General features: G+C 40.9%; 1 protein-coding gene across 2 annotated transcripts; it reads right to left on the reverse strand.

Annotated features, from left to right (window-relative positions):
- Positions 1 to 1,278: 1,278 nt before the first annotated feature.
- Positions 1,279 to 11,659, reverse strand: tbc1d25 (TBC1 domain family, member 25). Of its 2 annotated transcripts, XM_056384943.1 has the most exons (7): positions 11,491 to 11,658; positions 10,130 to 10,239; positions 9,859 to 10,013; positions 8,919 to 9,046; positions 8,646 to 8,834; positions 8,025 to 8,300; positions 1,279 to 7,238 (listed from the first exon to the last, which is right to left on the reverse strand). In XM_056384943.1, exons 1-7 carry the CDS (start codon positions 11,533 to 11,535, stop codon positions 5,535 to 5,537), a joined length of 2,607 nt encoding a protein of 868 aa, XP_056240918.1. In that variant the 5' UTR covers positions 11,536 to 11,658; the 3' UTR covers positions 1,279 to 5,534. The 2 variants fall into 2 exon arrangements, with proteins under 2 accessions (XP_056240918.1, XP_056240917.1); XM_056384942.1 differs by having other exon boundaries at positions 8,646 to 9,046; positions 11,491 to 11,659.
- Between the last annotated feature and the right edge of the window lie 365 nt (positions 11,660 to 12,024).

A 12,024-nucleotide genomic window follows, 5' to 3' on the forward strand; every position in this document is an offset into this window, starting at 1 on the left:
GTCCAATACACTTCATGTCAAATTCAGCGAAGACAACACTATTCCTGCCAGTCAACAACGGGAAATCTGTGCTTGTAAACAGGACAAGGGAAGGAAAAAAAAGAATATTGAATAGTTGTGATTTAAGGATTACCATGGAGAGGAGAAGTAGCAGCGTCCTCCTTGTTGCTGCCAGATCGAGTGGAGCTTTGAATGGGATTGTTTGGGACTGCAGATGAGAGGGCAGCGATGATGTCACAGTGAGAGCAGGGAAGGAACCAGTGGCGGCCTATACGCCACAACATAGTCACATTGTCATTGTTCTGCAGCGTTTCACACAGCGACTAGGTCGGTAATTGTTTTGTGCCATTTGTTAATGTTTGAGATAGCTAACTTATTGTTTGCTCTATAACGTGGTATTTCACCATACAACCTGCAGAGTGGCATGAAGACGCCCATGTCTGTTTATTTTTCAGCACGATTACGGAAAAAAGCGCTGGACAGATTTGCACTGAACTTGGTGGAGGGATGAGACATGGACCAGGGAAGAACCAGTTGCATTTTGAGGTAGATCTGGATCATTTACTGTGAATTAATTATTTTTTCTCTTAAATCTGGTGTATGTGTGTGACCTTGCCCTTCTTCTTGCTATGCCAGGCGGTTACTACTGTTAGCGTAGCTCGAACTTAACTTCTATCTCTGTAGTTTGTAAAAATAATCTAATCTTTTTTAGTATAGGGTTGTATCAACATCTGGGGGGCGGAGCTTCTGAGGAAGCACTGAAGAGAGGGGTGTCGCTGTTTTGCTTTTGAGTTCAATTATCAAGTCTTTATCCAGAATTGCTTACTCCACCTTCAATTGAAAAATACATTTTCACATGTCTGCTTTGTTTGGAATAAAATTATTTCCAAAGTCCAAATTCAGATAGAAAATCACTTAGTCTTTGTGTCTCATAATTTAGTGACTTGATATTATTTATTGTAATTTTGAAATTTAGAATATGTAAACATTTTTAATTTAGACTTTATATATCATAATTTTGACTCCGTAGCTCCATTCTTTGATGAAGACATGTTAAAATAACATACATACTAATGTTTCCTCTTGTACTGGCAGAAATGTGTTTCCAGAAAAAGTCAATGAGGCATTAAGATATGGATCAAATATAAATATATAGAGTCAGTGAAATTTGGTGAGATCCTGTTCTACTACTACTATACTATACCTACTACTATACCTTAAATGGTTGAAAATTACTTTTCTACTGTAGTGAACACCATGCATGAAAGCAATCATTGATATGACGCATTCAAATTATTTAATTCAAATATCTCTCAGTCCTAAAACTGGCTTTCAGATCAGTCTGTATGATGAACAAAGTAGACATAAGTGCACAAAAGAAAATATAAATCAAGGCTACTGATTCAAACAAGTGAGGCACTTCTCTGCCAAAAGGTTGCACATAGGCTTATATTTTTGGCCATGGCCATCACATCATATTCCACTCCAATTGTAAAGATATTATACAGCCAGGACTCAGTTATTACTTTTTCTCTACCTTCAGCAACGTCAGAAAGCAAATACAAAGACTGTCATATGTGATACCTGCAATTGTGCATTAAATTAGCCTCATATAGACATATATATTTCAGTGGTTTCATTGAAATCAAAATACAGACCAACAGAGCAAAAAGACAGTCTTTGGGAAACAGCAATAACCAAAGTGCTAAAATGATGCGTCTTTGAATAATGACCCACCAAAGCATTAAATAATGTACAGTACTTCCTTCACTACTGTTGTAGTTTGAATGTATGAGTCCAGCACATACAGTGTGTCAACAGAATGGTATTTGTACATGTAGATCAACACCAAACTGCTCCCTACAGTACTGCATCCACATATCTTCATAGTATAACATAACTACATGACAACATGTCTCTACTCAATGTGATGTCATCAATACAAAAAGGATCCGCTGGTTTGTCCTGTTGTAACTATGGAGACCCTAGCTATGCACCAAAGTTGGACTTGAGACTTTGTGATTGGCTGAGTCACATTCAAAACTGTAAAAACAAACAAGAAAAACAAAAAAATTGTAAAAGAAAAAAAAAAGGAAATTGTTTAACCAATGTTAAACCTCCTTCTGAACATATCACTGATACATTGCACTGACCCAAAGTCTTTGAAATCATCAGTCACACGTCCCCTCCACCTCGCCTACACTGCACTTGGGTAAGAACAGAAGTAAGGTACAGAAGTAGTGAGCCATTTAACCAACATTAAACTTTTAGAAAGTTTTGTTTTGCTGATTGAAGCAATTTATAAGTAATGTACAAGTGCAGTCTGAAAGTGGTGGAATGTACGGGCCACTGCAACATTATTCTGTTTAGACCCAGGTCTCTGGGTGTCTCACTGCGCCAGCAAGTCCAGATGCAACAGCACTTTGGAAGAGTAAAAGGAAAAATCCAACACAACACCGGTTCACAACAGCAATGTGTCTTGAATTTGTGCACTAAAAGGAGGAAGGAGAAAAGTGAAGCAGCAGAGGCATCAGTGAATTTCAGTTGGGCTCCCAAAACACCGGATCCTCCATTTCCCATGATGCAATTCAATAGGATCTCTTTATCATCTGACTTTTCAGCGCCGCGCAGCGCTGACTTAACATGATGCATGCTGGTTAGAGATTTTGTCCGACTTTCGCAGGTGCTGCAGAACGTCACCATGTCACATGACATTAAAACCTTGTTAGAGCAAGGCTGCTGTAGTTTTTTCCTGCTGCACCGACTGGAACAACAGAACTTTGTCCTTATTGGCTGAAGGCTTCACTGACGCACATGATGTGCTCTAAGTTTTTATTCTAAAAACTTCAGATGTTATCTCCTGTGGTGCTCGCTCCAAAAAGGGATGAAATTTATTTGATCTCCTCCTTCTGGTAGCTCGTTTTTTACATATGAGCACCGACACTATAGTTTCCATTTCCAGCCAGAAAGCTGTAAAACAGTTTAGCTCAGGAGTTTGTTATTATAAAGGAAGTAATGCCCTTGCAGGTCCTTTTTTAACATTTTCACAAGTATGAAATAAAACGACATTGATATAAAGAGACAAAGACATAAATAACATTAACTCTCAAAGTAATGATCTAGCAGATATTGCATGTGTGACATTTCCCCCACACACCTTACACCCATCACCCTCCATGTTCTCATTAAACATTACTCAGATTTAATTTCATGTCATGACAAATTGTAAGTTGAATCTGGCAGGAAAATGTTTTAGAACAATGTGTTTGGATGAGTAAATGGTGTATTAAGGTTTTGAAAAATATTCTGACATATTGAGGGTAACACTCACATTTGTAAATAAAGAAAACCACAGACAAGCTGTGCACGCTGTAAGATCAGTGCAACTTCTGTTACACCGTCTTTCAAACTGCACCTCAAGGTTGTTTCTGTTATAAAGTTGTAGTCTCCAAGCCCAAACTGAGATGACCCTGATGACATCACTCTGACATCATTATTTTCTCAAAATGTGTTCAGACAGAAAGTAAAGCAAATTTTTTTGTCTTAAAGTGATTTGCATGAATTTTAATGCTGGATCATTCTGTAGTGTGTTCGCCCCAAACAGCCAAGATGCACATGGCACAAACGTTAGCTGTAAGCTAGCAACAGACGCTCCACCTTAGTGTGAGGGAATGAGCCTCTGACTAACTCTGAACTTTTTCCTCTTGTCTCTGTGTTTATAAAACAGATTTAAAGAACCAGAGTAAGTGAGATCTTTTGCTTCCTACTCGACCTCACCAAACCTTTGGGAAAAGTAACATCTCGTCCAGCAGCTTGTTACATCTGTAAAAGGTACTTCATGATATAATAAAGGTCTACAGTCTGCCCAGGGATAAAAATAATGATACCTACATTTTAAAGGCAATATTTCCAGACTTGCACTGTGCTCTCTGCTCAGCTGTGCTTGTTGAGGCATGCCTGGGCAGGGCCTTGGAAAACTTTCTGACTGTTTTTGGCCAGTTTAAGCCTTTATTATAGAAGAGCTGACAGGAATGTGGGGAAAGAGAAAGGGGAAAAACATGAAACATGGGTCCCTGGCTGGACCTGAGATGGGGACATTATGGTTTATGGTTTGCATCTTAACCTCTAGGCTACCAGGGCACCGCAGAAACACAGGCCTTATCTATATATGTTGATTTATTCCAGGTGGACAGCAGACATCTATGAGACTGTAATATAATGCTGAAGATATACTACTAGCTGCTGGTCAAGCTGATAAAAAATGTTTGTATATTTCCCCAAAGATCTGTATAGAGAACGTTTGTGTCTGAAATACAGAGTAAGGTATTGAATCTTGAGGTCACAAATGAGGCTAGGGTATCGTGAGAAGACCAAATGCTGGAGGGGTTTCAAGCTTCAATTCCTCGTCATACCAGAAATTCATTCCAGCTTATTCTCTGGCTGAGCGTAGTTACACACAGCCGGATGGAAAGACACAGTTTGAATTGGTTAACATTGCAAATTTGTGTCAAACTTCACCAGAGATGTATTCTATGTAAAAGCTCTCGTCCAAAGCTAATCGGCTCATCCCTTTGAAACCAAATGATTTTGGCCTAAACTTTCACTGTAATAAATGCTGGTGTAATCTGGCCTTTAAAGTGTGATCCGGCCGTAGACAAAGCAAACAACGGAGCTCACCAGGAGCTCCAGTTTCTGCATGAATTTTTCACATGTATTTGAACCCTTGTGCATCTTTTACTGAGATTTGTATGCAACTGCACCACATCTAAAATTATAGTTTTGTTCTGTCTGAACACACTTTTAGACAGAACCTCAGCAGCAGTTTTCCACCTTACAAAAATGTATTGTCGATTTTCCCTTTCAGGTTAATGGTGGCGAGCTGGGTCAGGAAGGTTAGGTATGTGGGCTGGCTTTGTCATCAGTTTATCTTATGACTAATTTAGATTTTGGTTCACAAGTTGAGCTGTTTCTGTAAAACTCCTTATGAACAGGAGCCATTTAAACCTTGACTTTCAACAACTGAGTCTGAATTTTCCCTTTTGTTTTTTAACTGATTTGAGTGCTTTAGTTAAGACACTTGTGTGGCTTATTGGACATAACATGAGAATGTAAACAAAGTTAGTAAAGAGGGCAACACAGGCTAAATGCACCAAGTGGCTAAACTTTTGTTGGTTATGGCAAAACTCAGACAGTCCTATTGTCTGACCATCAAACGCCTGAATCACAGGGTTCAACATGTCATGCATCAGCAACCTCAGAGGAAACAACGAGAAAATAATGCTCTTTCATCAGCTTTTCCAAGGACAGACGACTCGTCCGTCAACTGGAAGGGTTGATGAAAAAACAAAACCTTACAATGAATACTGACATAAGGAATATAAATATATATTCAAGCATACACAGAATGAGTAGATTATTAACAGCCCTATTCAATTTGGAAGGCTGACTAAAAAAAGACCGACACCTCCAACGGGCCACAGTCAGTCTTCTGAGGAGTTCAACTGAGGATGGGAAGCGAATGATGCATGATGGAATCAGGAAGTGGGGGAAAGGGCAACTTGAGCTGTTGGGGAGGGAATTGTGGTTGCAAGGTTATAGGTTGAGTTCGGAGATGATGACTGAGGCGATGCTAAAGGGCTGTAAATGCGCTGAGCAGAGATGGTTGGAGAAGGGGAGTGTTGAGCAGCATTAGCTGTTGTTGGGGAGTCCGAGCTCACCTCATCCCCTTCCTCCGAGTCCCACACTTCGCTCTGCAAATAGTCTGCAAATAAGGCCTTGGCTCGCTGCAGCACCCTGCTCAGGTTATGGCGCCGCACAAGGCGATCAAAGTGCATGGCTAGCTCATTGTAATCCAAGCTGTTCTTGATGATGTGGTCACGGTGCTCCAGCAGGATGGACATGCACAGGAACAGCATGAAGGGATTGCCTTTGCCGAACTCTTGAGGAGGCGGCAGAGAACACGGTTTGATGCTGGTGGTCTCAGCTTTCAAAGAACTGGGTGTGTTAGCTGTTGTGCTGGGGGTTTTGTTGCCAGGTGAAGGGAGATTATTGGAGGACGACCTGCTGCCAGACAGCAAGGGGCCTCTTCCAAAGGACAAAATAGGTGAAGAGAGTAGGGATCTATTCTGAGTATGCGAGGGAGACGCAACAGATGTTTTTACAGTGGGAGTTGTGGGTGAGTTGATCCCTGTGCTGCTGAGCACTTGGGCAGAGGAAGTCAAGACTTTCGGAACAGTTCTTGGTAAGGCCTCTCTTCCATTCATTGTGGGTGCGGGTGTGGATTTTGGAGGAGACTCTGGAGAAGCTCCCGGCCAACTGGAGGGTGAAGTCGAAGATGTGGGAGAGACAGAGGAGCCAGTTTTCCACATTGGTAGGCCACTAGGAAAGAGGGGAGGTGATGACATTGGAGAGAAACCATTGTCACAGTTTTTTATGAGAGGTGTCCTCTCTCCTGGGTCCTCCTCACTGTCAACTGTGGACTGCCGCCTCGCGATGCTTGGTACTGACTTTGAAACCACCAAACCCTGTGGCTGCTCAGCATCTTCCATATCAAAACTATCTTCATTCCGGGCAGTATAGTATTTAAAATCTCCAAAACTAGTTTGCCTCTCTAAAGGAGGAACCTTCAGATCTGCCTTTTCCCCGCTCACTTGGTGACTATCATAATCACTGGCCTCACTTCCATTTCCAGCACCAGCATTTTGCCTGTCTTTTTCTTCTATGACAGCATTCCTGCTCACATCTGGTTCTTCTCTTGAAGGCCTCAGCATATGTCGCCTACGCTGCTTCTCTTTTTGTTCCTTATCATCTTCAAGGCAGTTCTCAACTGCCTTGTCTTCGTCTCTGCGGGTCATTGTTTCATCTGTCTCCAGCGGTGGTCCAAGAAGCTCCACTTCGGTTTCAGGAGGATCCGGGGGCAGGGAGCTCCAGGTAACCTCAAGCATCCTCAAAGCATCGTCAAACGCAAATTCTCGCTTGAGCTCCAGAAGCAGCCAGCGGTAACAGAAGAAGAGGTCGTCGGCTCCTCGGGACACCAGGTAGGAGTAGAACTCGGGATCAGAGTACTGCAGGAGCAGCTTTAGATGCTGGAACTTAATGGACATGAGCTGCCCATCTGGCCGGAAATTCCCCTCCAAACGCTTCATAATGCCACAAAAGCAAATGAAGGCATGTGCCTCATTGTCCATTACTGCAAGTATAGGGGAGGCAATATCACTCATGCCTTGACAGTATGATATCTGAAAAACAACACATCCACACAAAGTTACAGAAGTCTACAGTTTAGAAACATTATATATATGTAGATATTCATATGCTTGCATGACTACGGTATTGTAACTACATTGAGACTTTTGTTTATCTTTCTCATTTGCTGCTTTTGTCCACAACAAGTAACTGAACATTTAGGCTACTAGGACTTTCGAAAGGAAGCGTTGACCATATTTGACATTCTGAGGGCATCTGTATGTAAATGAGCCTGTACGTGCAAAAGCAGATGGATGTAAAACAGGCAAGATGTCTTGGTGTTTATTGTGTTAAGTTGTGTGTGTGCAAGTTTGATTAATGCCAATTTTTTTGTTCCTACAGACAGTTTGACACACTCAGAACTTTCTCTACACATGCTTTGATAAATGAAGCCCTGGGTTTTAGTAATGATGCCAGTGTCTGTTTTGGGTTGGGTTGACAAAATATCTAGAATCACTAGTCTCTTCTCAAACCTTTAATTGCTCCTCCTTCTTTGTGAATAATGTGCAAACCTATTTTATAATTAATATTTATCTTCTGCTGTCCTCTCATTTTTAAGTTTAAGCTAGAGGTTGTCAGTATCAATAAGGGTTGCACAAAAAACGTAAAAAAGTATCTTTACTGTAGGTGATTATAGATCTAAATCGAATATTTGAGTATTTTTTTTAATGTAAATGTGGAGGGCAGGGGGCCCCTCAAGGTAAAATCAAGGCAACAGCACCTGCCTGACCCCAATCCCTACAAAGTTACAAGCCAACTGACTGAACATCTCTACAAACCTGGGGATGTGTGATGGCAAATGTAGTGAGCAGGTCTGTCAGGGCAGTCAAGTGCGGACTGTCTTCTGAGCCTGCGTAATATGGATGAGCCCGGTCCGTCCTCAGGACGTCTTTGAGAACATTTCCACGGATAAATTCAAGGTCCTCGTGAGTGACCCGGGCAGTCCACTCACTCTTCAGCTGGTCGTACTCCCTTGTCTTCTTCTTCATGTAGTCCATTCTTTCCTGTCCACTCAGTCCATCAGGGTAGACGTTCAAGAGGTATCGCCAAACAACCTAACAACAGAAAACAATTCAGAAGGTCATTCTTGATCGATTTCATGTCACAAAATACTAATTATATAATTCAATATATGAATGCGTGATTTTAATTTCACTATAAAATTTCGGTTTGCATTTTTTGTGTGTGTGTTTAAGGCAGAAAAAAGGGCCATTTTTGTTCTTTGGAGGATAGAGAAGAAAACCCTGTGAATAATCACAACTGCATATTCATATCAATTTGATATTATCAGTTATCAAGTTGATAATCAATTAAATCTAACTAATACCCAACACTGATTATTTGGAAAAGTGCAATACATGGAATTGGTATGTAATGCCAGTAGAAGTCAGGGGCAGCACCTTGCGCAGTGAAGGCTCCACACCACCATGGTAGATTCGCAGTCGGAGCTCCTCAGGTCGTGTCAACTGGCCCTGTCCATTGAGGTAACTGTGAAACTCAGCATCGCTCAGAGGAGGCTTGAAAGGCTTGATCTCCTCCCCATAAGACCAGCTGAAGGCCTGCTGGACTCTAGACAAGGTCCGCCCCACCTGAACACAAGAGAAACAAGCACATAAGCAAAGATTCTGACTCATTGAGACTAGATGAGAAAGGTTAAAGAAAAGGGAAGGAACCTGGGATAGTAGAGACTGGGTGAAGGGGAGAGCTGCAGATGCCAGAGACTTAGTCCTCTCTGCAAGAAGCTGCTCAGAGCCGATCACGTCTTTAGGGCTTATGATGTCCCAGTCCTCCATTACAGGACCTGCAGTTGAACAAAACGTAGTAGACTTAATCATCAATGTTAGTTCTTCCTCTATTTTATACTCCTACTTAAAGGATTGGTTCACAATTTTTCAAATCAATCGGAAACCAATGGTCACGTGTCCATATGTACTTTGAAACAGGTTTTACTCAATATAGTCATTCCTCCTGTTATTTAAAAGATCTTGCATCTTAAGGAAATGCAAGTTGAAACCTTTGGAACCGCCCTCACAGTCCTGAGGGGTTTGCGTATCTCTATAACTATTGGGCAGCTAAGCTAACATTCAGATACAACACTCCTGGACCCACAATCCAAACGTGTCTTGGTGGTATCTAAAATCTCCTTTTCTGTTCCTCATCTTCCTTCATGGAACTAGGTTCTCCTCATCCAACACACTCCTCTCAGTACACTGACAGTTCAGCGGTTCCTTCCGCTCTTAAAACAAGTTATCACTTTCAAAAACACTTTAAGCTCTCAGCAGCAAACATATACATAACCATTAATAACTAAATACAACATATCCCAAATCAATTTCTCTTGATGTTGCATATTACAACCTTATATCCCAATTTTCCTGTTTAACTACTGTCTGAATTATGTGTTATGTGTGGCCTTTAAATGTACACCATTTGAGTAAAATCTGAATTCACTCATATATACAGTGTTTTACAGTTTAGGTTAGTGCATGGTGTACATGATTAAAATTGTCTGCAGATTTCTCTGATATATTGAGACCTCCAAAGTTTTGTATTTTTTCCTTTTAAACATTTAGGTTTTTGTTAGTTGGTTTATAGATACATTGGTATTCTCACTGTCTTCTGAAGGTTTTATGTCCATCTTGAGCTGCAGATATGGTTTGGCTGCACTGACAAATGCAAGATCCAAATCCCAGTCAGACAGCAGAGACGTATACGTTTCAGCACCACTCCGATCTCGAGACAGGTAACTGATCCCAAAATTCCGCTTCCTAGTTTGAAAGACAAACAAAAGGAAATGCTGACACACATACTGTGACTCTCGTTGGGACAAACTCTGATAATATTTGTGTCTATACGGCACTTTAGCCAGGGTGATCGCTCTTACCCATTCAAATCAAAGGCTCTGATAAGTATGTGCTGCAGGACCTCCAGTGACGTTATCTGAGGATCAACAGCAAAGGAGCGAAACTCCACAGGAAGCACCCCGTCACATTTCTGAAAAGGATCACATCGCAATCTCTAAAACATCATCACTGGAAAATAAAATTATGGTACAACATGGTATAATACCATAAAGTATAAAATAATGATGGCTCGATAATAAACAGCAGAACATAGTCTATGCACTGTTAATCTACTATTTTGGTGGCATGCAAGAATTGATGTACTGCACTGTTTTGTACCAAACAGAGGGAATGTGCACGGACTCAAACGGTGACATTTTTATGTCTTTAAATATCACAAAAAGTCAGAAAACATGTCTTTGCTAAGAAACGTTGTTTTAAGAGAAGTCATCAGAGCTGTCACCTCATGGCACACAATTTTTTGTTTTTCTTGGAGTGATTACTGTTTACTATTGTGGGACAACAGAATCTATCAACAGCTCAGTCAAACATTGCGCCATTTTAGTCTGCATACATAATCAATACAAGATTGGATACTGCTGGTAAGACTGGGTTATGTATTTGAAATAATTATTATTTAAGTAAGAATATTAAACTAAAACATAGTAGTATATCGAATATCCGATATCAAGATATGGCAAACATATACAAAACCATATATGAAATCACACAGCAAATGTTCGGTGCAACTAGCTGTGTTCTCCTGCTGAGACTGATTCCCCAGCTCTAATGTGCAGTCTGCAATACACACTTAGAAATCACTGTATGCGGTTTATTATTCAGAAGATCTTCTACTTTGCAACATATAGCGAGACAATTGAATAATAACAATACGAGCGTCTTTTTTATTGACAACAAAATGCCTCCAGGTAACGCTTGACGTCACGGAGTTCTGTCCGTGTATACACGCACGCATCTGCTGAAGAGGCAGGTGACGTCAGCTCCAGTCTGCGAGGGTTCACTGCTTTGGATTGAGAATTAGGATGAATTTTAATAACGTTTTCATAGATGAGTGTCAGTTATAACAGGGTGTGACAGTGGGTCTAAATAACGTGATAGATAGAGGTGATTAACCCCTCAGCTGACACAGACAGAATCCAGCGAAAAATAAAACGCTGGCGATAAACAAAACGATAAATTTTCGCAGGTAGCTTCGCTCCCGTCAAAAACACTGTTCCACAGCCAATGTTACAGGTGTTTCTGTCGACGTGTATCTCCACAAGGTGTGTTTGACAGAACAAACAAACACTGAGCAGACACTTCAATAAACAGGACAACGCGTTTGCTAGCTAACTAGCTGACGTTAGCAGACTATTTGTTGCTCAAACCTTGATCATCCTACCTTGACTTTGACACGAACCACCCCCCTCTCCTCCTCGCCTGCCATCTTAAAGACTCCGTGTCGGAACAGAATGGTTGTTCTGTGTTATGTTTTCGTTCTACGCCGACATGGTGATCGATAACATGAAGGGGGGTAGCAGTGGTCGAGTTCTTCTATTTCGTGATCTTCTTCTGCTTTGATTTCACAGAGGGTTTACAGCTGCTTTACCGCCATCTACTGGCTCGCTAACAGACCTCAAAGGACAACAGTGTACTGGTACAAAAGTCTAATTTTAACTCATGTCTTTACTGTTGGGGAGTTCAATCTAGAATAATGCATTGTAAACTGATCACATATTTATATATCTATATGTATATATAGTATAGTATACAGTATAATACTTAATAATACTCAATCTGATCTCAAAATTTCAAACTTGTACCTCTATTATAGTTACTTTCCACCAAAATACGCTGCATGTCACAGCTGGTAGTGTGCTGCTGAGCATTTTCCAGGTTTGTAGAATTATTATTTACTTACAAGACAGCCAGGGAG

Source organism: Seriola aureovittata, chromosome 9 (assembly GCF_021018895.1).
Source record: "Seriola aureovittata isolate HTS-2021-v1 ecotype China chromosome 9, ASM2101889v1, whole genome shotgun sequence".
In the NCBI taxonomy this organism is placed as follows: Eukaryota; Metazoa; Chordata; class Actinopteri; order Carangiformes; family Carangidae; genus Seriola; species Seriola aureovittata.